Below are 24238 nucleotides of genomic sequence, written 5' to 3' on the forward strand. Positions count from 1 at the left end.
GCTTAAAATATAGACTTATTTAATTTTTTTCGGGACAATTACGCAATTTGGGGCTTCAGCACAAGACGGACATTACATACGAGCATCAGGGAGGTATTTGGATGTTTTTGTGTGTGTGTTTTTTTACGAAGAGCTCTGGTGTCCCTTTGCAACCGTTATATGGACATGCACTGCTACGCCAAGACCCCCTGTAACTCAGAGAAGGGACGGTGGACTCTGAAACTTCTTCCAGCCCTTAGTCAACATGAGGGTGAGTAGATAATGAGCGAAATATCATTCTAGGGTGAACTATCCCTTTAAAGGGATAGTTCACCCAAAATTGAAATTTCACTCATTATCTACTCACCCTCATGTCGACTAAGGGCTGGGAGAAGGTTCATCAAATTTGGACGAACTGGGAAGAGAAGCTTCCGCTACAAACAAGCTTGAAATATAGACTTATTTAATTTTTTTCGGGACAATTTCGCATTTCAGGGCTTCAATACAAGACGGACATTACATACGAGCAGCATGGAGGTATTCGGATGTTTTTTGGTGTGTCTTTTTGTTACGAAGACAGTTGGTATCCATTTGCAACCGTTACATGGACATGCACTGCTACACTGAGACCCCCTGTAACTCAGAGAAGCCACGGAGGACTCTGAAACTTCTCCCAGCCCTTAGTCCACATGAGGGTGAGTAGATGATCCCTTTAATGTAAGGATATGGACTTGCGACCAATGATAATGTGTTGCCATGACTCCCGTATCTCACCAGTTGATGGCCGAGGCTCCTCTGTGCAGGGGCAGGATGGAGGGGTGGTAGATGATGGAGCCGTGCTGGGGGTTGTCGATGACGTTCATGGGGATGAACTGGGAGCAGAAGGGCATGACGTTGAGCTCGGCGCCCACCGCCTTGTAGGCCTCCACCACCTCTGGGATGGGCTTCCCTTTGACCCGCCACCGAGGGAACTTAAACACCGGCGTCCCATCTTTCTCCGCTGCCACCGCTGCCACAGAGAAGAAGAGTTCATTAGTACAATTAACCTGTTACCAATTTACTTTAACACTGACAGCTTTGTAAAAAAGACTAGGTCAAAGCCTGGTATATGGCGAGTATACGACCATTTGACCCATGAGCTGTTTGTATATCTCTTAGATGTGCTAATACTTGGTCTCTGTAGTCTGTTTCCTGTGCGTCCTTTGAGATAAGATATTAAATAGAAGATAAGATATTCCTTTATTACTCCCACAGTGGCCATGAGAGGTCAAACACACTATTGAAAGGACACAAACGTGCTGCAAATTTTAAAAATATCTTCATCAATTTGACAAAACATGTGCTGAAATTAGTCAAACACGCTCCAAATTCATGATGAGGTTTCCAGTGATTAAAAAAGGACTTGGCTGGAACTGGTTCAATGTCCAATTGTGGCATTTTGAAGTTAAAAGCATTGAATAACAAACTAGAGAGTCAGATTAGTTTAGATTAGATCAGGAAATTAGATTAAACCTCCGTGGTACTTCCATGATTTTCTGTAGTGAGCCACAGTCAACACTATAGTCACAGCTGAGAAGATCACTGGAGAGGCCAAACAATAAACTCCAATAAGAATCCTTTATTAAAGGGATAGTAGCATTTTTTTAAAGTGGGGCTGTATGATCTACAAATAGCCCCTAAGTACTTTAATTGCAGTAGAAGACTCTCTGCACTCCTCCCGTTAGCAACGCCAGCCCATAGCCCTGCCCAGAGATTTACAACATACTGTACAGTGTTGTGAACAGACCCAAAGAAACGGCCTATTTTCACGGTCTAAAAGAGGTTTTACCTGAAAAAAAATACACAGTTCCATTGTTCGCTATAATAGAATTTTTTCCAGCCCTTCAAAGTGCAGGAAAAATGCAGTTTTTATTTGGACCTAACCAACTCACGTATCCCTCCCGCTCAGGGTTAGCGCCCGCCGATCAGCAGTTGGTTAGGTCCAAATAAAAACTGTGTTTTTCCTGCACTTTGAGGGGCTGGAAAAAAATATATTATAGCGAACAATGGAACTGTGTATTTTTTTTCCAGGTAAAACCTCTTTTAGGCCGCGAAAATAGGCCGTTTCTTTGGGTCTGTTCACAACACTGTATGTTGTAAATCTCTGGGCAGGGCTATGGGCTGGCGTTGCTAACGGGAGGAGTGCAGAGAGTCTTCTACTGCAATTAAAGTACTTAGGGGCTATTTGTAGATCATACAACCCCACTTTAAAAAAATGCTACTAACCCTTTAAATTCTGATTTATAACAGTTCAGGTAAACACTCATGTTGGATGGGTGGGTCCTGGGGATTGACTGTTTTGTTGTAAGATCACAAAGTGACAGTTTTTTGAAGGTTCAGTCTGTGAACACAGGCAGCGTGTATTTATCTGTGGACTGAGGCTTTGATCTTTTCACATTAAAAATATAATAATGGCCCTTTAAAACTTGTATTTAACTAATACATTTCTCTTTGTTTGTGGCTTTGTGACTCTGTCTGGGCGTGTTCCAAGATGTGACATTTGACAGTCAGGTCCAGAAGTAGCAAATGCACATTACAGATTCCACAAAGTCCATTCAGGCACACTGACCATCCCCAATGTTTCAACTTGTGACTGCAGTGCTCTGCTCAGTCACTCCCTCTATTCTGCCATGTGGACAAACACGCTGGTAATAAAACGCTCTCTCTGCAGGGCCATTTAAACCAGGAGCTGCATGTGGCAATCTACGCCACTTCAATGAGTCAGATAAGCTTTCACTCCAGTTAGAACTAGGCTGAACTGCCTTATCAACCAGCTGTCTCCAGATCAGTCCCACAGCGAGCCTGCTTTACTACAGTATGTCACTGAGGTCAGAGGCACACGTATTCTCAAACATGTAAACACAGGTATAATGTTTACACTAGGGTTGGAGGTTATTCTAGTGGCCAGATCATTTTAGTGGACCCAAAAAACTAACTTTAATGTTTGCATTGTTTGAATATTAAATCTTCACTAAATGCAAACAAACTGCAACAGTACTTAAAAAAAACAAGAATCTAAGCTAAAGTGGATTCATGCTCAGCTGTAGCAGGAGAAACAGTTAGTTAGAAACTCAGAGGAAAGAGGTGAAGAAGCTGAGAGCTGCTGATGATGATGATGATGCTGGTGATGATAATGATTCCTGGAAAGATTGCATCATACCAAAGTGTGCAGTCTGATTGCGGACTTTTCACCTCAGATCTGCATCTCCAGGCCGCACAGGGCCTCTCCATGCGCGGACAATGGAGCCACTATCCCGCAACTAACGTAGAATAAAGGCCTGTCTTTGTCCACGAGCACTGTCGGTCAACACACATCTACCACAGACACAGCACAGGCCTCCACTGACCCAGAGAGAGGACACGTAATCATCAGAGGCCGTCACATCTTCCTGTTTGTTGTATGAAACCAATTAAATAAATGATTGGCTGCATTTTTTATGTTATTTCACTATGTTGAATTATAAAAAGCAGGTGCACTTACTTACAAGAAACATATCACATGTTACTGTACATACAACTTAACCTGTGACACTTGCATAACCTGAACAACTAGTCACTTAAATAAGCAAAAGGATTAAGTGTCTTTGCACAGATTAATTTCTTTAAAGGGGAACTATGCAAGTCCGCTGGCTTTTCCGCTGTTTTACGCTCCTCTCACCCATGTGCATCTGTTTACAACGAAACCGGCGAAAAATAAATAAATGGAGTGGTGGGAAACGTTACATAACATATACGATGTTATGACGTGTGTTTGTGTTGTCTTAACCGTCATGAACAAAAGATTACGGCGCGTTTGTGTTGTGCAGAGGGACACCGGGCTGGCGGCCAGGTACTGCACTGATGTTGCAAGGTTGGTTTTCAGCCGTGAGACACCAGGTGAAGACAGAGAACCTCCGTTCTCACTCGTAACAAGTCACAAGTCATGTAGTTAACCACCACAATTTCTCCGGAGCTTTTTAATGAAGGTAAAACTGTAGCATAGCCACGGGAGAAATCCTGCTTAGTTCCCCTTTAAGTTTTATAATACAAAAAAAATTATATAAATAACATTACCTCAAAAATCATAGTTACATCCTGTGAATTGCATAATGGGATTTGAAAAATTAGCTGTGCATGACTTTAGATGGCTGTTTTTTCTGGTCTGCTTTTTCAGCTGTGAGATGCTGACATTCACTCCGCTACACTGACAATGTTCACACTGTCTGCCTCGGTTGATTTGGACTGTGTTATCACTTCTATCAAAAAGCAATTGGTAAATGAAACCAACTAAACCAGTGTTTTCCAACCTTGGGGTCGGGACCCCACGTGGGGTCGACTGGAATTCAAATGGGGTCGCCTGAAATGTCTAGTAATGGTTAAAAAAAACATTTTATCAGTAATGTTTTTTTATCAAATTACTATTCCTTTTAAAATTATGATTAAAAACACCACACCCAATCTTAAACAACTGTATTTCACTTTCTCGAATATAAATCGAGTTCAAATAAAATGCAGCATATAAAAATATCTGAGCTGGCGCATCTTGATTGGGGTCGCCAGAAATTTGTGATGTCAAAATGAGGTCACAAGCCAAAAAAGGTTGGGAACCAGTGAACTAAACACATGTGAAGAAGCACGCTCCACAGAGACCCACCTGTAGTAAGCCATCAGTTACAAGGTAAACACAGAGGGGATAAGAGTTAACTCACCTAGCGGGTCAGCCTTGCCGTCCTTGTCAGGGACAGTGAACACACCCACCACTTTGTGACCCTGTTTCCTCAGGTTGGCGTACACCTCCTGGCCAAACAGGCTCTGGCCAATGATAGCTAGTTTCAGCTTATTCTGGTAATAATGCTGTAACAAGAGGAAAGACACACACAAACACACATTAGTTTGAGCTTTAGTTTCAGTGTAAATTTGACATACAGTACTGCAACCACTCATTTGCACTGACATGCACGTGCTGCCATAATGTAAACACACTTCCTGTTGAGCAGGAAGAGATTGATAGTTGTCTTGACCTCTCAGAGCTCCACTCTCTAGATGTTATGCAACAGGCCCAGACGAGAGGCGGTCTTAGCAGCGAACAGTCACACAAGTCTGCCTTAAGCAAGAGCAGCCAGAGGGGCCCACAAAAAAAAACACAACTCTTAAAGGGCCACTCCAGAAATTTTATACTACCACCATACAACTGGCCGAGTAAAGACTGACGCAACAGGAGCTGGGACATCATCAGTTCCAGTCCCATGAATGGGTCAAGCCTCAAAAATACCACATCCTATAGTTCCCTTAATGCAACTCAGTGTCATTGCCAAACCTGTGTGGCAACTCTGAGTTATGTTGACCTTTACTCTGGGGATGTGGATGTTAAAGGTTAAACTGAAGCCAGATTGTATGAAATAAATGTGAGAGGCACTATTTAACATGTTATATTGTTATGTACATTTAAAGGGATAGTTCAACATTGTGGCAAATTGGCCCATTGCCATAATCCCTATAGTTTTAGGAGTAGCTTTGTTACCTTTAATTGTCGGTGCAAGCTGTTTTTAGAACGGCGGAGCAGAGCCGCGAGCTGCTCAGAGCTACGCTACGGAGGCTAATAGGATTTCTTGGTTTCCCTCATCAAACTCATCAAATACACAATCCAACAACTCCGAAACGCTCTCGTGGACAAGTTGTGACCTGCACATTCACTACAAGAATGTTTTGGAGTTGTTGGATTGTGTATTTGATGAGTTTGATGAGGGAAACCAAGAAATCCCACTAAAACTATAGGGATTATGGGCCAATTTGCCAAGATGTTGAACTATCCCTTTAATTTACCAAAATATGTGTATTCCACATCAGTATTTAACTTGCATCACTTTTATGCGTTGAAAACTTGGTAGGACCTTCTAAATATGCATTTGTGGTTTCTAGGCCTTAAGCCTCTCCTCTGATTGGCTAACTGTTCACAGAAACTGAATAACAATAGAGAAGATTTCAGGTAAACAACGAAAACCAAATCCTGCATGGCTGGATGGTGGGCCCAGGTGGGTGGGGCTTAGGGTGTGGCTGAGAGTGGTGACTGCTTTGTTGTGACATCATAAAGTTACAGAAGTGACTGGTGGCTCAGGGATGCCGCAATCACACTTTTTTTCTACTCATACTGATACCGATACCAAAGATCTTAGTGTGGCCGGTATTTGATAGTTTTGCAGTATTTATGGAACTGTGTACCACACTGACATGAAAATATCACTTTATACAATAGGCTATGGGGCCTTTAAATTGTAGATTGTTCGGTCCAAAAAATGTTTAAAACAGTTCAACAGAGATTTGTTTATGGCATCTTTACATGTTTGTTGTTTTTTTCCTTTTTTAAAAATCTGACCCACAGGCAGTTTCCTCTAATTCCTGGAGTTTTCTTGGATTTCTCTTCACAACCACTCACATGGCAGAGAACAGCAGGATGAAGTGAACAGGGGTGGGACTGAGGAGGGGGGCCTAGTAGTCAGTAAATCAAGCCATTGGTTGAAGCCCGGGGGGAGAGCACAGCACAGCACAGCCCTCACACACAGAGTGACAAGCTCAAGTGCAGCTGACCGCAAGCAGCACATGTGTGTGTGAAGGTTTCAGCTTTCCCATGTATGCAGATAAATGCTCCTGTCAAGCGTGTGAGGCACAGGCACCGTCTCTGGCTTACACTGCAGTTTGCAACGTGCTTCATGATGCATTCAAAGACAATCATCCAAAACAGCTCCTCCTGTAAAATAACTCCTACAACAACAACAACAACAACAAAAACGATACTGCGTCTGGTTGCAGAGCAGCCCCCCCCGACCATGGTGAGTGCAGCAGCGGGCTGTTGAGTCGCTGCAGCCCCGCAGAGCCGCACTCACTGAGCCGCTCCTGGTCCACAGAGCTGATGCAACTCCTCCACAGATTGTACAGTAAAGGCCGGGCACCGGTACAGTCAGAGTCAGAGCTGGACGTGGCACAGTGAAGCCGGGGACGGAGCTCCATCGCCTGCTGTCTCTTTAGCAGTAACTTAGACCTCTAAAGGAGCCGGTTGAGGGCGGCAGGTGGGGCCGAGGGCTCCGTCCTCCCCAGCCTGACTCCTACACTAATGTCAAAGCCTCTATTCATTCTCTGCTGCAGCAAAAAAGCGAGCAATGCAACGTTAACGTTACTCACGGAGGAGGTGGAGAATCTCCGAAAGACTTGACACGCCGTCCACATCATGATGGCGATGTTTGTTTGTTTGTTTAAAAAAAAAAACGGACAAGGAATTTAAAAAATTTAAAAAATAAGAAGCGGAGCGGACGCTGCGGGGTTTGAGGCGGCGCTGCTGCTCACACTCACCTGGCCGCCGGGAGTGTGTGAGAGACCGGGGAGTCGGAGGCAGAGCTGTCGCTGTGGTGGTGTGCAGCACTCGCCACAGCCAGCTTATACCCGACACAAGCAGATACGTCGAGATACGTTCCGGTCACTACGTACGTGCGCGCCCACGCGGCCCGGACTGCGCGCGCTCACGCGTGGGAATTCATTCAAGTCTCAAGGCCACGCTGAAGTGTGGTTTGAATATTCAACAGCTTTTCCTCGTTATTGCTTTATTTAGTTTGCTCAGTTTGCTCTTTAGCGGCACTTCTATCAAATTTATATAAATAATTCAAGTTAACACACACTAATTTATATAGCCTTCATATTTATTTTTAATTTAGCCTACAACAAAGCTAGTAACTCTTGTGTTTGCCTTTATTTTTCATGAACAGTGATCATGTTAAATTGATCTCTACAAGCTGATGATCATAACATTTTACATCACTATTTGCAAGACTAGAGCTGGATTCCTCTGAGAATATTTCCCATGATGCTAAAATTTACAGACATTCTAAATTATTATTTTCATTATTTATTGTTTTTATTAGAAATTAGTAGCTAGTAACTTAACTATTTTCACATGAACTACTCACAATCTGCCCCTAAAAATAACTTTGTTCCCTTTGCCTCCCTTGTGTGCTGTAAAAGATTGTGTATTTTTCAACAGAGCTTGAGCATATGACAGTTTACAGTATTAGGCTACAATTTCTTTCCATACATGTGAGAAGACCAGAATGAACCGGTCACACAAGTGGGTTATTTAAACAGTATCTGTCATTATAAAGACTTGCACTGCAATTCTGAGCATCACCTTTACTATTTAATTTGAAGTTGAATCATAAAAGAATGCAGCTCTGCACTTTGTTCTTACCTCTGTGAAGGGCGGTGAAAAAACTAGAGTCTGTGTGAGCAGCAGGGTTGTCATTTGATTGATGGCCAAATGCATAAATCAAAGGTCATCATAGAAAATGCACCTCTGACCACAGTATGCTGGGACTGTCATGTACCAGCCTTTATTTTGCAGCTCTAAAGCTTTAACATTGATTTATGTCAATGGAAAGTGTGGAAAGTTTTTAAAAGGTTAAAGTTACCTTCTGCAAACCAAACATTTATTTGTAAAACAAATGACCTCTGCTTCATTTTCTTCCAGTTCCAGAGAGCCTGTTTAGAAGTGGCCCTGTGGCCCTGCAGCGTTCACCTGCCTGGACTCTCACACACAGGCTGCTCTGATCAAACACACATCTGGCACCATCCACACTCAACTGCCCTGCACAGGCTCCTGTGGAGCAAAGGTTCAAACAGTGGAGGAGGCGGCCGGAGCTAACACACATTCACTCATGTCTCCTGGAAGGGAAAGTGCACCTGACCTGACCTCATAATCATCATTTACTGGTTAGATTGCAACGTGTGGACCTGGACACTTCCTGGACGGTTGATAATCTTTTAATCCCACAGGGTAATCAAGCTGTTGGTCTGTTGCAACGCTGCTTCGAATGACTTCTTCACTTTTACAACAGATACCAGGGATGTGGTCCAAAATGTTTTATCACTTCTTAAAGGGATAGTAGCATTTTTTTAAAGTGGGGTTGTATGATCTACAAATAGCCCATAGCCCTGCCCAGAGATTTACAACATACAGTGTTGTGAACAGACCCAAAGAAAGTGCAGGAAAAACGCAGTTTTTATTTGGACCTAACCAACTGCTGATTGGCGGGCGCTAACCCTGGGCGGAGGGATACGTGAGTTGGTTGGGTCCAAATAAAAACTGCGTTTTTCCTGCACTTTGAGGGGCTGGAAAGAATTATATTATAGCGAACAATGGAACTGTGTATTTTTTTTCAGGTAAAACCTCTTTTAGGCCGCGAAAATAGGCCGTTTCTTTGGGTCTGTTCACAACACTGTATGTTGTAAATCTCTGGGCAGGGCTATGGGCTGGCGTTGCTAACGGGAGGAGTGCAGAGAGTCTTCTACTGCAATTAAAGTACTTAGGGGCTATTTGTAGATCATACAACCCCACTTAAAAAAAAAAAGATACTATCCCTTTAAGGTCGATTCTCACAAAGGTTCTTTTGTGGTTTCTCAACACGATCAAAACTCACATGGTAAAAACGACTGACGAGAAACCGGGGGAGCAACTGTGATTTATTTATGAAGTGCTTCAACAACATCAAAAAAAGATGGGGGGTGGGGGGGTGGGGGGTGTCTGAGAGATGAACATCAACCCGCCGCTCTTCACATCCGACGACAGTAATTGAACGATCCAGTTAGGCACGAGGGTCTATTCCTTTCCCTCACCTCCGCTTGGATCAAAAAAGGTGCCCTGTTCATTCCCTCTCTACTCCTTCAGATCATCCAATCACACAAACACACACACACACACACAGTACAAACTCATCAGGTCACATTAAACTCCTAAACTAAGTGATGAAGACGTCTCGCCTCTGGGTGAGAAGCAGACTCATGACTGTCAAGCAGGGAACACACTCGACATTTCTTTGACATTCAAGGTGAATAATTGACTTAGTGTCGCCACGGAAACACAGTGGGCCAAATCACTGGTAGATGACTTTTCCACAGACAATGTGCCAATGCTGGAGAGGTCGAAGAAAACGAGGAAAACTCAAATCAAAAAGGAAGCAGTGATTGAATATTCTACTGAAGAGACAAAGTGAGAACATGCTGTTGGAAGTTGTAAAAGATTCACCATGGTTGCGGCGGCTGCTAGAGATGCTTCTGATCCAGTTACGTTTAAATTGCACGAGTGAAAAGACGTAGAGTGCGTAAAAAGGTTCACTAGTTGTGTGGCCCAGCACTGGCAGCTTGTCCTTCAAAGGAAGGCAGATCAGAGGAGGGGTTTAGGGAAGGGGTGGAGGTGGTGGGGGGCTCAGGCACGTTTCCCACACAAGTGTTACAGATTCTACGACATGTTACAGGTGTCAAACAACAAGACGTTCTCCCTGTCCGCAGCAGAGGGCTCTGCCGGAAGACCGACGTGGACGTGGGTGGAGGGACGAGGCTACAGGAAGCGGATCCCTGCTCCGAACTGGACACCGTCACATATCCTGAGGGAGGAAACACACAGAGGTTAGGGTGATGCAGAAGAATCACGTCCGTGATAGATGTGGTTTATCTCCGGCAGATCGGCAGATGTTTTTTTCTTGTCCCAAACTAGTCAATTTCTGTCTTGTTTTTTTAAATCGTTAAACAAATCCATCTTATCTTTGGTGTGCCTGCCGCGTGCTCGCCAAAAAACGCACATCAGCGGTTTTGCATGAATTTACCTCGTCTCGTAACGTTCTGTTATTATCTCATAGCGTGGTGAATGTGCAGGTCACAACTTGTCCACCAGAGCGTTTTGGAGTTGTTGGATTGTGTATTTGATGAGTTTGATGAGGGAAACCAAGAAATTCCATTAGCCTCCATAGCGTAGCTTTGAGCAGCTTGCGGCTCTGCTGTTCTAAAAATAGCTTGCACCGTCAATTAAAGGTAATGAACCTACTGCTATGACTATAGGGATTATGGCAATGGGCCAATTTGCCAGAATGTTGAACTATCCCTTTAATGTCCTTTCTGTCTTTGGAAAAAGTTACACATTCCTTAAGAGGCCCAGCAGCCAATTTTTCTAAAAGATGGCAACACATCTTACCTCTCTGGACTCCAACTGAATTGATTTGATTGATCCAATTTTTTTTAATTTAATCTAATTCTTTAGTGAGCACACTGGACATACTTTATTTATTTATCTTTTTTTTCTTTCACCTCCCTTTATATTATATCTTATTTATTTATTTTCCACTTATTTTTATTTATTTACCCATTCATCTTCACCCTTTTGTATTCATTCATTTATTTATTTTTTATATTTCCCTCTTTGTTCTTGGGGGATGTTCTTTTTCTAGTTCTCTGTTCTAATGCACCATATAAAAAAGGCGGGAAAACAGCTGTGGAATAACTTTGTATCCTGTATTGATATTTGTGAAATGCTGGTCTCCAATAAAAAAAAGAATCATGTCCACTGCTCTGTCCCCCTACCTGTCTCCGCTCTGGACTCCCATGGGGACGCAGTAGTTGAGCTCCAGTCTGGCGATGTTTCCGAGCCGGAGCACGATTCCCGCTCCGTACGACCAGCGGATGCACTCAGCTAGCTTCTGAAGGTGAGCCCTGGGACCCTCGCCTGCATTTGGACATTATTGCAATTTGCAACAGTCAGTCTAGACTTTTTTTTATTATAATACAGCGGGTGTGGTGAGGTACGGTAATATTCTGAGGGCACCCACCGTAGTTGAGGTTACAGAGGTTCCCAGCATTGAGGAAGAAATGTGTCCTGAACAGGTCTCCGAAACCGCCTTTGCCCGGTCTGAAGGGCAGAGGGGTGTAGAGGTGCAGCCCCCCCGCCCAGTACGCCTCCCCACCCAGATAATCACCTGTAAACACAGAGGAGCAAGATATACTGTACCGTATTGACCCGAATATAAGACGACCCCCCAATTTTTTGGAAAAATACTTTAAGACAAAATCTAACGTTTTGAGTATCAGTGAAAACTGGTAGATTGCAGCACCCACTGATCTGTACTGAGACTGTTGTTATTCTGACACGAGTTAAATGGCAGCTGTGTCATATAACGACGGGGTCAATACAGTATCTCTAGTAAAAAATAAAAAATAAAAACTACTCTTCCGTCTTTGATAGAATACACATCATTAGAATTGGTTAATTTGTTATGCAGCCTATTTCCACACTCTACATGTTTTAGTTCAAGTTCTCTCTGATAGCTTTACCTTCACTCTGGGGCCCAATACTGTACATCCCAAATCCTCGTACACTGGTGGGACCTCCGAGATAGAACCTGGACAAAACAAAGTCTCACTGAACCACATGTATTTGGGGGTGAGAAAGTCATGAAAATACCTGGGGCATTTTAGATTAATTAATTAATTAATTTAAAATTAATTAAAATCAAGTGGATAGTTCATCGTTGATCTAGTATCATTGTCTTTCTTTCCTGTAAATGTAATTCTTTAACATTATTCCTGGTGGCAGCTGTTGAATCGTACCTGTCGGCGATGCAGGACGCTTGTCCTCCGATGGGACAAAGCATCCCCCCCCACAGTGAAGCAGACAGGACCTGAGGACACAAAATGTTCCCTTTAAGGACATAAACCCTCAAGAAGGTTTTAGCTGCTTTGTTTGCCCTCTGGTGGTTCTTTAAGGTAACTACAACCACGACTGAATTACCACAAAACTAGTTTATAAGCAGAGGGACTTTCAGTGTCCACACGGTCTGTTAACTCACTGCCTGGTCAAACAATACTAAACTACTGACTCAATTCCTGCTTGTAGCTTATTTGAATCAAATGATGTTGACACAGTCTGATTTCTGTCTCACCGAGTCCCAGAAGAGCCGTCTGTTGAGCTGCAGCTCAAAATCCTCTTTTAAGAAGCTGGCGTCTCCTCCTGTGTATCCAGCCAGCTCCTGCAGGGTAAACACACACAGAGGTGTCACAGGTCTGTGACGACGGTGGATGAAGCAGCTGAACCTCCTGTGAACTCATCCTTTACCAACACTGGTCATTTTACCAACCCACATTAAGTCATTAAAGCTACCTCTGTGGTGGTTCTGCTACAGTAGGTGTCACGGTTTGTTATAATAACACACATGGACTCACAAGGTGAAGTCAACACAGGCTGGTAACAAGTGGAATCTTACTTTGATCAGAAGTCTTTTGTTTTGAAGGAATCATAAGTTTAAGGGCTGAATATTAAAGGAATAGTTCAACATTTTGGCAAATTGGCCCATTTCCATAATCGCTATGGTCATAGCAGTAGGTTTGTTACCTTTATTTGTCGTTGTAAGCGATTTTTATAACGGCGGAGCAGCAGGCTGCTCAGAGCTACGCTACAGAGGCTAAAGGAATTTCTTGGTTTCCCTCATCAAACTCATCAAATACAAAATCCCAAAACTCCCAAACGCTTTCGTGGACAAGTTGTGACCTGCACATTCACCGCGCTATGAGATAATAACGGAACATTACGAAACTGAGCCGTTTTTGAGGTAAATAGAGTCTGCTTGCTGAAAAACTGTCCCTGAACGCAACGCGCATCAGCGGTTTTGCATGAATTTACCTCTAAAACAGCTCCGTCTCGTAACGTTCTGTTATTATCTCATAGCGTGGTGAATGTGCAGCTCACAACTTGTCCACGACAGCCTTTTGGAGTTGTTGGATTGTGTATTTGATGAGTTTGATGAGGGAAACCAAGAAATTCCCTTAGCCTCCATAGCATAGCCCTGAGCAGCCTGCCGCTCCGCTCCACCGTTCTAAAAATAGCTTGCACCGACAATTAAAGGTAACGAACCTACTGCTATGACTATAGGGATTATGGCAATGGGCCAATTTGCCAAGATGTTGAACTATCCCTTTAATATTCAGCCCTTAAACTTATGATTCCTTCAAAACAAAAGACTTCTGATCAAAGTAAGATTCCACTTGTTACCAGCCTGTGTTGACTTCACCTTGCGAGTCCATGTGTGTTATTATAACAAATCGTGACACCTTCTGTAGCAGAACCACCACAGAGGTAGCTTTACTGACTTAAAGTGGGTTGGTCATACTCAGGGAGTCGTTGGAAATCAACCAAACTACAACATTTTCTGATTAAATTGCCATTTAGACTCTTCATACATGTTTGAGTTCAGATTTAAAGCATGCGAAGAAAAGAAAAGTCTAAACTAAGTATATACATAATGAAAAGTTCTTGCTGTCAGGGTAGAACTCAGTCATGGGAGCAGTGGAGTGTAACTGTGGAAAAATATGTGCAGGCATAAAGCTGACCTGGTTGACTCGGAGTAAGGCACCTCTGCTGGGGAAGATGGCAGAATTCCTCGAGTCAATTGACACAGTGTGCTGTAAACAAAACCAAGAGTCACATATTAAATACAGAGAAGAAAATTCTGTTTTCAGAGAAGACAAAATGACACAAATAAAAGTCTGAATATTTTGAGATTACTAGGAACTATGAAAAGTCTCTGGGCCGTACCAAGAGAGCTGACTTCAGGGAGTGTCCGCTCTCCTCCCGCACGGCGAAGGAAGCGCTGCGAGCCAGGCAGCCCAGCTCCCTCCACACACCCTCCCACTTCAGCGTGTGGTTGGTCATCCCCAGAGGAAACTGTAGGAACAGGTGAACCAACTTAACATTAATACTTAAACTACTCAACATGTAGCCCTAATGGGTTTTTCTTTTCTTTCTGGTTCAATGTTGTTTGCACAGTGGAAGTTGCACAGTGCATCAATCTAAAGGCAAGGCAAGGCATCTTTATTTATATAGTGCATTTCATACCAAGGGACAAATCAATGTGCTTTACATGAAAACTAAACATTTAACAGTAAGAACTGGAAACGGGGCAAAAAAATGCTGTAAGTCAGAGACCATAAACACAAAGACACTGTGCTTTCAAAAGGTAACACAAATCGTCCCCTTGGAATTATAAGGTTCTATCTGTATTCTACCAGATTTGAGATATAGAGGTTTAGAACCTTATAAGACCAAGATAGAGTTTGAGTTTGTAGATAGAACCTTTTTGTTTTCCAGATGAAATGACCAAAAATGCATAAAACTTGAAAAACTACCTCCTATTGTGTTAAAGGGATAGTTCAACATTTTGGCAAATTGGCCCATTGCCATAACTCCTATAGTCATAGCAGTAGGTTCGTTACATTTAATTGTTGGTGCAAGCTGTTTTTAAAACGGCGAAGCAGAGCTGCAAGCTGCTCAGAGCTATGCTACGGAGGCTCATGGGATTTCTTAGTTTCCCTCATCAAACTCATCAAATACACAATCCAACAACTCCAAAACGCTCTGGTGGAAAAGTTGTGACCTGCTCATTCACCACGCTATGAGATAATAACAGAACGTTATGAGATGGAGCCGTTTAAGAGGTCAATTCATGCAAAACCGCTGATGTGCGTTGCCTTCAGGGACAGTTTTTCAGCAAGCAGTCTCTGTATTTACCTCTAGTTGTTGGATTGTGTATTTGATGAGTTTGATGAGGGAAAGCAAGAAATCTCATTAGCCTCCGTAGCATAGCTCTGAACAGTTCGCAGCTGATGACTATAGGGATTATGGCAATGGGCCAATTTGCCAAAATGTTGAACTATCCCTTTAATAAGTAGTACCAGAACTGGAATATGTGAATAACTCAATTTTGACAAAAATGTCAGATGGAACCTTATAATTCCAAGGGGACGAAATGGTATTCATTAGATTCACATGACGTCACTGTGTTTCTGCGCCGCCATATTTGTGTCCGAATCAGGGCGATCTGGGCACAGATCACAGCATGTTACGTTACCAGAACAAGTGGAGTAGTAGGAGGAAATCAGCAAGATACCGAAAATTGACGTTATTTGAAAGATGCCAGGATTATATTATGCTGTTGACTGTGATAGCAGTCGCCAAAAAAAAACCCGGACTGCAGTTTTATCCCATCCCAAAAGACGTAAAGTTATAGGCGGAATAAATAGTTGACTGCAGGCAGTCTATCAGTGGCAGCATGGGCTGTGACAAGTCTCACAAAAAGAGGGGATTCACTTTTTTTAACCTAACTTCTAACCTAACATGGATATATTGAATTCTGTATTTTGATTACTTTCTTATTAATTACTCACTGATTCTGCATTTAGGGTCTTTGATTTCTGTATAACAGACCGTTGCTAAGTAAAACGGGCCGTTGCTAGGGACGCCGCTCTGATCAGCGGAGCAGGGCATAAGAACTATCAAGGATTTTTACCTTGTGTTTCATTTTTACCAGCTTCAGACTAATTGTGATGTTAGAAAAATGACTTGTAGCTTGTTAGAGGGAGAGTGGGGGCTCTCTGCCTCTCTGCCTCCCTCACCGCTGCTGGAAACCAAACCTGCGATCAGAGCGGACAGAGCGGACAGGCCAGCGCAGTGTCACAGCTGTGACCAGCTGTGTCTGTGCCACCGCGAGTCCGTGACACAAACGTGTCCCGTAACCGTCATCTCTTATGACAGACAGGACGACATAAATGCGCACATCGTAACATTTACATGATAATTCATCAATCTACTGATTGATTATCAAAAGCTCGTTGAAAACAACTGCACACGAGTCGACCGAAAGGAGGGTGAGGAGCAAACAGCGGAGAAGTGACCGGACTAGGACTTTGATCAACATTACGTCTCAAATTAATTAATTAATTCATAAACTGTGTAATAAGTGGGATAATATAGAGTTAGTCTGTTGTTATAGAGATATAAACTCAGACAGGATGTATGAAACCCTGTCATTTTGTCAAGAAACTGTCATTTCCATCCTGCGGTTTGCATGCTGTCATATGAGGAGACCTGTCACATCGGACACAAATATGGCGGCAGTCCCTTCAACGTGACGTCACTGCAACCCATGAATACACACACATGGCACCACACATACACACTTACATTTAGCTCTGCAGACAGGCCTCTGTCAGTCTCTTTTAAGGAGCTCCATGGAAACTGCCCGGTGACTTTGTACATGTTGAGAGTGAGGCTGAAACAGAGGACAGCACCTTTAAATACTCTTTGTGATGACAACGTGTACTGTTGTAACATGATGACAGCACCAACAACAGACCGTTACTAGGAGTTCCTGCTCCGCACTGTTTGACATTGTGAATTAGTGGGACTCTTTAGGTGTAGCTGATTTTAACATCCCACTCAAATGACCTGCCTACAGGCACGCTTTGCATTTAATGGGCTAAAACATGCAAATACAATAGTGTGGAGTACAGTAAAGATTAAGTCACATGGGTGAAGGCAGAACATCCCGACTACAACAGATTCTTGTCCTGTGCTGCTGACATACTTGCGTTCAAAGTGTCCGGGCTGAGGCTTGAAGAAGGACAGGCCGTAGGACGTCTCCTTTGTCCCGTAGGAGAACTGGAAGGTGAGTTTCTCAGCTCGGCCGAACATGTTGGGCAATTTCAAACCCAATACCTGGTAAACAGGACAGAGTTACATACTTCTGATAGCAGCTCTTTGGTCATTTAGACTGTCTGGTGTCTAATTATGTAGCTAACATGTTGTCAAGACTTGGCATAAAAAGAAGGCGAGGGCTGCTTCTCTCACCATGCTCCCTTCGTTGTTGCCGACCATGGTGTTGTAGCTTCCTGTCAGTCTCTTGACCTCTGTCACCTCAAAGGTTACGTCCAGTCCGTTGGGCAGAGCGTCATTACCTGAGGAGGGAGGACCAATCAGGATGAGGAGGAATTATTCCTGTTACTTCCATCCGAGTCAAGTCAAGATACTTTATTAATCCATAGAGGAAATTGTAGTGTCACAGCAGCAGCTTCTCATACAGACAGCCACAAAAGAAAACAACAACCATTAAATAAAACAGATTTAAATAATTAAAACTCTAATTTGGATAAGAACAAATTTTTGCACACTATTGATCATTAAAGACCCACTCCCGTGAAAATCGTGTTTTTTGAGCTTTTCACATGTTCCTGTGGCATTTTTCTTGTGTTAGAGCACATATCAGCAGAAAAGGAAGTGCAAAATTGCATTTCTGAGTTTTTCTGCCTTCAAACTGCTGTGAACCAATGGCAGACGCAAACTGGCAGTTTCAGGGAGACTGGAGTTGAGGGTGTCACAGCTCCAGGGGAGGGCACTAGTGCTACAAGCTCCCGCCCCGCTCTGCATCTGGCTCAGAGGTGAACGGCTTGCCAGCTCGGTGTAGCTGTCAAGGTATAACAGGTATAGCTCACCTGGTAGAGCAGCTTGCACTGTGTGCAAGGACTATGTTCCAGTCTGGGATCAAATCCCAGTGTGGAGTTTTACGCTAAACGCGCTGAATCTGTAATTGTACAATGTCCAGCTGTCAGCAAGCGGGGGGTGGGGTGCGAGGAGGTGGCTGGGCGGGTGCAGAGCAGCGCAGTCTCCGCCCACCCTCCAGAGGTGCATTGCTAATGTGCATGGCTAATGAGCTGCTTTTAAAATGGCCGAAAAGGGTCGCGGGAGTGGGACTTTAAAAAGCCTTATGGGCGCAAGCAGAAAGGAACTGAGAGTGCAGCCACTGTTTATTACAAAACCAACTTCCAAATGAGGAAACTGACCAAATTCCCAATCACAGAGGTTGAAGCAGGTTAAATTTAAAGGGATACTTCACCCAAAATCAATAATTCACCAATTTTCTACACCAATTTTGCAGCCAGATGTAACCCAGGTGAATGGAATAATAAGGAAGTTCCCCTGGAACTCCAAAAGCGTTTTGATAACTCTGAACGTTCTCCAAACCCTTCCTTGGCATGAGGGTGATAAGGGTATAAAGTTGGTGAATTATCGATTTTGGGCGAACTATCCCTTTAAACATTCAGTTACCTTCAGAGGTGTCGATAAGAACCTCCACCTCGTTGAAGATTCCCAGGCGGAGCAGCTTCTGTCTGGCGACGTGAGCTTTTTTCATCACCTGCAGCCAAGACAGAAAGACTGAGCACACTTCAACTTCTAGACAGGACACACTGACCTGTGCTATTAGCTTTAGACGATTCGTCAAAGCTCAAAAAAACACCACAGTATGTCCCATGTCAATGTGTCTACATGTTCATCAACACATACATCGATGAGGTTCTTGGCGTGGAAGACGTCAGAGATTTCGTAGCCCAGCAGATCCTCTTTAGTCCTCCCGAGGCCTTGGATGTTGACGTGCTGGACAACCACCTGCAGAGATAATTCACTCAGATTATTTTCAGGATAAGTGGGTAACAGAAAATTTAAAATATATTATGCTGGTTTTCTTCCTAATCCTATATTATTTATGAAAATAATTAAACTGTTCTCTTCTCATTAAAAAACAAGTTTGACAACAGCAATATAGTTCAACCATGCTAATGTACCTCTACTGCCTAATCCATAAATATTTATGCAGAACACTGGGAGGATAAAAACATATTCTGACATTGATATCAAATACTAATTTCAAGCATGAGGAAGTCTACAGCTACAGCGACGATACTCACATCTTTGTTTTCAAGGATCTCCTGCTTTCCCTCTTGCTCTGGCTCTGGAGTGTCCATCAAGTCATCAGGGTGGACACCTAAGTCCCGACCATGCATCGGGACAGGATCCAGACTCTGCATGGGGTCACAGGGACAATAATGTCATATACACTTATTCCACAGTAGATTAGATACCTTTTATGTGCATTGCAAACTCCTGTCTCCGCACTTATGTTGCCCTCCCGTAAACATGCTTAGTGGTTGTTTGGGGTCATAACGGTATCCTATGTCTTATGTATTTTATAAATATTTGTATCTGTTCCTATTGTTTTTTTATTTTTTATTTCACTGTTTTATTCAGCTGCTCTTTAGGCTTTTACTTTTTATACCTTTGCTTGTTTTAAGACTTTTTATTTTGTATCTCATTCTGTGCTTAATGTTGTTCCAGTGGTTACACCCCCTTTTATTATTCCTATCTCCGGTTATTGCTTGTGTAGAAGGAGCTAGTAAACCCTAATTTATAAAGTTGCTATAAATGTAAAGGAATCCTCAGTATTGTCATTATTGTACACTGCCTGTGGCGTGCTGTCTAATGTTAAGAAACACAGCAGCTCAGTAATAGCCTAAATCCCAGAGGAGTTTACTCAACTTATTTGAGGAACTGTTAAAAAATTTAATAAATAAAGGCTGAGGATGTCTCCTCTTCAATTTGAGAGAGAAAACCAGAACAACCACACCTTATAATGAAGTCTGACATTCAAAGATATGTCAAAGAAACTATGTGTGGCTCCTTTAAAAAGGGCAGCTGTCATGGATAAGAAATGGCAGTAAAGTCAATGGGTGGGGCTTTATGTCAGCTAGTGTCGGACGTCCTACTGCACTATATTCACAGGAATACACAGAATACCAATACACTCATAACATTGATCTGACATCTGTGACATGTGTCTTCTGGGATTTCTCGTTATTGTACTGTAATAGCAGGTAATTAATTCAAAGACTGTTACAATACAGTGAAATCACCATTGTTTCATAACTCTAAAAAAATAAAAAAATAAAAAGGAAGAAATTAAGAAAGAAACCTGCAGACCCCCCCTGAAATATGACCATTGTGGGCTACAACAAGCCATAAGTCACAGGACACCGAGCACAGATGCTGGGGAGGCTGGAGCCTTCAGCACACACTGCAGGCAGGGAGGTCATGGAAAAATAAAAAACACACACAGGCCAAGTGTGGAGAAGAAATGAAGGTTACCTTGGCATGAACAGTCCCCATGGTCGGCCCCCGCTGCTAGGAGACGCTTCAACCGGGCTTAGCTGCTCCGCACGAGGGAGAAAATGTCAAAATACACCGACTACTTTCTCCAGTACCAAACCCCCTTCAAGGGAGACGCCATGACAGTCGGAGAGATCTTGCGGTGCGTTTGCGGACTCTCCCGAGAGTCCGTCATCTCCCCCTCCTTGCGTAATGAATGGTATTTATAATTGCTACTAGCACCGTTGGATTTACTTTGAAAAATCTCCCATAATGACAGTAGAAATATAGATTCATCCGGAAATAATTTAATTTTTATTGTTGCCTACTTGTGTTTATTGTTGTATACGATTCCAATGACACACAGCAGAATAAAAACGGTAGCAACCTCTATCTACATTCATTACTACCGCTCTACACAGCCTTTCACTGCACTGACAACGTGTTATTTTTATATTAGGACATGGTTAAGTCCGACCAGGTTAGACAAACACATTGGAAGGGATAACTGGCATCACACTGAGCCGAGAAAACCTATTAACGAACACAGCACTGCCGACGCTTAAGATGTGTTGCACTTAAAGGCATCACCTCGACATCTCTCTGCGATTGGACAGAAGTGGGAACGTATGAAAGTGGGCGGGGCCGACGTCACCGAGAGACGTTGACAGAGCTCGTCCAGCAGATGGCGCCGTTTCATTTCTCAGCAGCAGGACTTCACCGGCTCATCGACGGAGCCTGTCTGAGCTCTGAGGAGGCTGAAACATAAAGTTTCAACCACAAGCGTGTTTAATTGTTGTTGCCCGGAAAATGTAGTATAATGCCCCCCAAAACTGTATTCATAGAGCACTTTTCTTAATTTAACAAAACTCATTTAGCCTACAAACAAAACTAACTAACCAGCTGTGAATTAGGTGCCTTAATTGATAGGCTACACTAGCCTAAATAATCGCGATATTTTTACACCCTTTAGACAGTGATTTTCTGTTGCCTTCAAACCAACACAAAACTTTCGTTCAGATTGCATGAATAGGCTACTGTTGTGCTGGATTTTGTATAGCGCACCATGTAGCCTATTACAATAGCCTAACACTGTTTACAAATTTGTATTTCTTAATGTCCATCTTATCCTATCATGTAGGCCTATAGCCTATGAGTTTGTTTTTGTTTTTTTATCCTAAATGAGGTGGACTACATATTATTCCTTTGTTTGTTCAGATTGCAGGATGTTTGTTGTAGGACCATAGGCTATATAATGCTCTCTGAATACAGCAATAAACTGTTTGCACAGTGTGTGTTGAGAGTTCTTTCAATTTATTTATTTCTTTTTTGGGGGGGGGGGTTGCAGTATAGCCTATAATATCTCACTTACAGGAGCCTATTTCAGTATATTGCAATATATTGTGTTATCACTCCCTTTTGGGATATGTGCGATATCACCAGAATCTTGCCAAAGACTTTAGACTGTAGCTACAACTTTCCTCACTAGATCTCAGAAAAAAAAACTTCTAGGCTATCACTGATTAAATAACCTACATTCAATGAAATCATAGCTAACTATTGCACATAATAAGTTACCTAAACTGTGGTCCTTGAACTTCCAGGGCTCCTTGGTTTGGCTGATGGGGGCAACAGTGAGTAACCTAATGGTTATTGAACTGTTAGCTCATTTAGAAGGACTTAAACCATGAGAGGTACCACAGTATTATTATTCTATTTAGACAGTGTTTTAATCCTTGAGATGAATGGATAGTTGGTGACCCTTGACATAGCTGGATTATCCTGCTGGTGACATGTGGCCCCCAGCGAGTGCGCATTTAAACACATTCCCCCGACCCATTGTGCCTCGAGATGAGCCCCAGAGATCAACCAATGCTCCTAAACTGTGATACCCCCACCCACCCACCCCCATTTGCTGGTTGTCAGTTATTGTGTCACGGTTTTATTGTTTTAATAATTCAGGATTGTGCACAGTGCTTCAACAATGGCTTCTGATGCTGTACGGTATGATGTCAGAAAAACAAAAGCAAATTTAATTTTCTCTGGTCACTCTTAAGATTTATCTGGGGACCCCTTGACCCCAGCTTCTCAGATAGGGTTTCTTAGGATGGGAATTATTGTGTCATGTTCTTTATTAGAATTTCAGGACCAGAGCATGGGGGTAATATGTGTGTGATTTCCATTGCCATATCTTAGATACTTTGTCATATTCAGTGATGTTTTAATTATGTGTCTCAGTTACATATTGTGTAGCTGATTATAGGCTACTCTCTCTCTCTCTCTCTCTCTCTCTCTCTCTCTCTCTCTCTCTCTCTCTCTCTCTCTCTCTCTGTACTGGCACAAACAAGCCAATCAGAGGGCTGGGATTGCCTCCCCTGTCTCTCCTGCTCTCTCTTTCTCTCTCCCCCTCTCTCTCTCTGCCAGTCCACCAAAAGCGGTCCTCCTCCTCCTCCTCTCGTATCAGAGAGACACACACACACATACACACACACATACACACATACAACACACACACAACACACGCACAGTCCAAACCCCCCAGAAAAAGCCCTGCTGAATCCTCACACCGTCTGTCAGCATGGGGAACGCTTGTTTTTCCCGGGACGTTTGTTTGTTTATCCTCCTCATAAATACTTGCAGGGTGATGGGGAATGTCGGACTCGCAGGTAAGAGCTCCCCTTTTTTCCTAACTGTCTTTTGCTTTTATTGTCAACCATTTACACGCACCTTTGGGCTGGTTTCAGTCTGACCGGCTCAGTGATGGGAACACATGACTGAGAAACTGCTGGGTTTATTCTAATGACACTTAAAACACCATGAAACACAACCGGGCCACTTTAAACTTGTCATTTACTACCACCGGCATCCTGCATGTTTTTTTTTCATACTGTTATAATGCATGACATTTTATCTGCTGGGATATTAGAAGAGCATGAAAAGAAAACTCACTTTATTAGACTGGAAACTCATTCGACTCGGTTGGGATTTTCATAAAACAGGGATTTATTTCTATTTATTTATTTATTACGTTAAATTTAGTTTTTTCTTTGATTTATTAAATAGTTAAAACTCTGGTTTATATCACAGTTCTTCCCTCAGTGGCATTAGTGATGTGCAAATGAATTTCCAGTCGGTTTACCAGCCACACGGACTTAACTGGAACTTCTGTTTCCTGCGCGCAAACGTCAATTTCAATGGGAAACCGCAGCTTGATCTCAGGGTTAAGCACTCGTGTGCTTTGAAGTGTGAGAGTGTGAGAGGACTGACTGTTTTCATGCTTCACCGTCTGGAAGCTAAAGAATGAGAGAGAGAGAGAGAGAGAGAGAGAGAGAGAGAGAGAGAGAGAGAGAGAGAGAGAGACTTAGGGTGGGTGTGGGAGCGCAGTCCGCTGGAGAGCATCTTGTCTCCCGGTTCGGTGGCCTGTCTGGAGCTGGAGGAGGAAGAGGAGGGAGGTTGTGTGTGTGTGTGTGTGTGTGTGTGTAAGTGGGTTGTGGAGGGGGGTGGGGGTGGGGGGTGGTTGTCTCGGAGGGACGTCAAAGTCCCAGGAGGAACAGGCAGGCAGCGTGGGCCCGATATCGACCCGGCAGCAGCAGCAGCGGCAGCAGCAGCAGCAGCACATTGTTCAGC

At 43.2% G+C, this 24238-nt stretch overlaps 3 protein-coding genes across 4 annotated transcripts in view; 1 reads left to right on the top strand and 2 right to left on the bottom strand.

Annotated features, from left to right (window-relative positions):
* The window catches only part of aldh1l2 (aldehyde dehydrogenase 1 family, member L2), a 28807-nt gene extending 21413 nt beyond the window's left edge, over nt 1–7394 (bottom strand). The window contains exons 1-3 of the mRNA XM_085768675.1: nt 7174–7394; nt 4707–4851; nt 754–988 (exon numbers count right to left, since the gene is read on the bottom strand). Coding sequence (XP_085624801.1) covers nt 754–988; nt 4707–4851; nt 7174–7221 — 428 coding nt within the window. The 5' untranslated portion in view covers nt 7222–7394. The remainder of the gene's footprint in view (nt 1–753; nt 989–4706; nt 4852–7173) is intronic.
* Nucleotides 7395–9483: 2089 nt separating this feature from the next.
* On the bottom strand, nt 9484–20760 carry samm50l (sorting and assembly machinery component 50 homolog, like). The gene is made up of 15 exons (XM_085768824.1): nt 20612–20760; nt 19378–19491; nt 18977–19078; nt 18740–18827; nt 17486–17592; nt 17223–17353; nt 16820–16907; nt 14396–14524; nt 14191–14262; nt 12747–12833; nt 12415–12485; nt 12139–12206; nt 11637–11783; nt 11392–11533; nt 9484–10421 (listed from the first exon to the last, which is right to left on the bottom strand). Exons 1-15 carry the CDS (start codon nt 20630–20632, stop codon nt 10376–10378), a joined length of 1413 nt encoding a protein of 470 aa, XP_085624950.1. The 5' UTR covers nt 20633–20760; the 3' UTR covers nt 9484–10375.
* A 2274-nt stretch (nt 20761–23034) lies between these two features.
* scube1 (signal peptide, CUB domain, EGF-like 1) overlaps nt 23035–24238 on the top strand; it is a 106242-nt gene continuing 105038 nt past the window's right edge. For both annotated transcript variants that reach the window (XM_085768850.1, XM_085768851.1), the window contains exon 1: nt 23035–23277. In XM_085768850.1, coding sequence (XP_085624976.1) covers nt 23190–23277 — 88 coding nt within the window. In that variant the 5' untranslated portion in view covers nt 23035–23189. The remainder of the gene's footprint in view (nt 23278–24238) is intronic.

Source organism: Trachurus japonicus, chromosome 23 (genome assembly GCF_045865225.1).
Source record: "Trachurus japonicus isolate A0001 chromosome 23, Traja_1.0".
NCBI classification, from domain to species: Eukaryota; Metazoa; Chordata; class Actinopteri; order Carangiformes; family Carangidae; genus Trachurus; species Trachurus japonicus.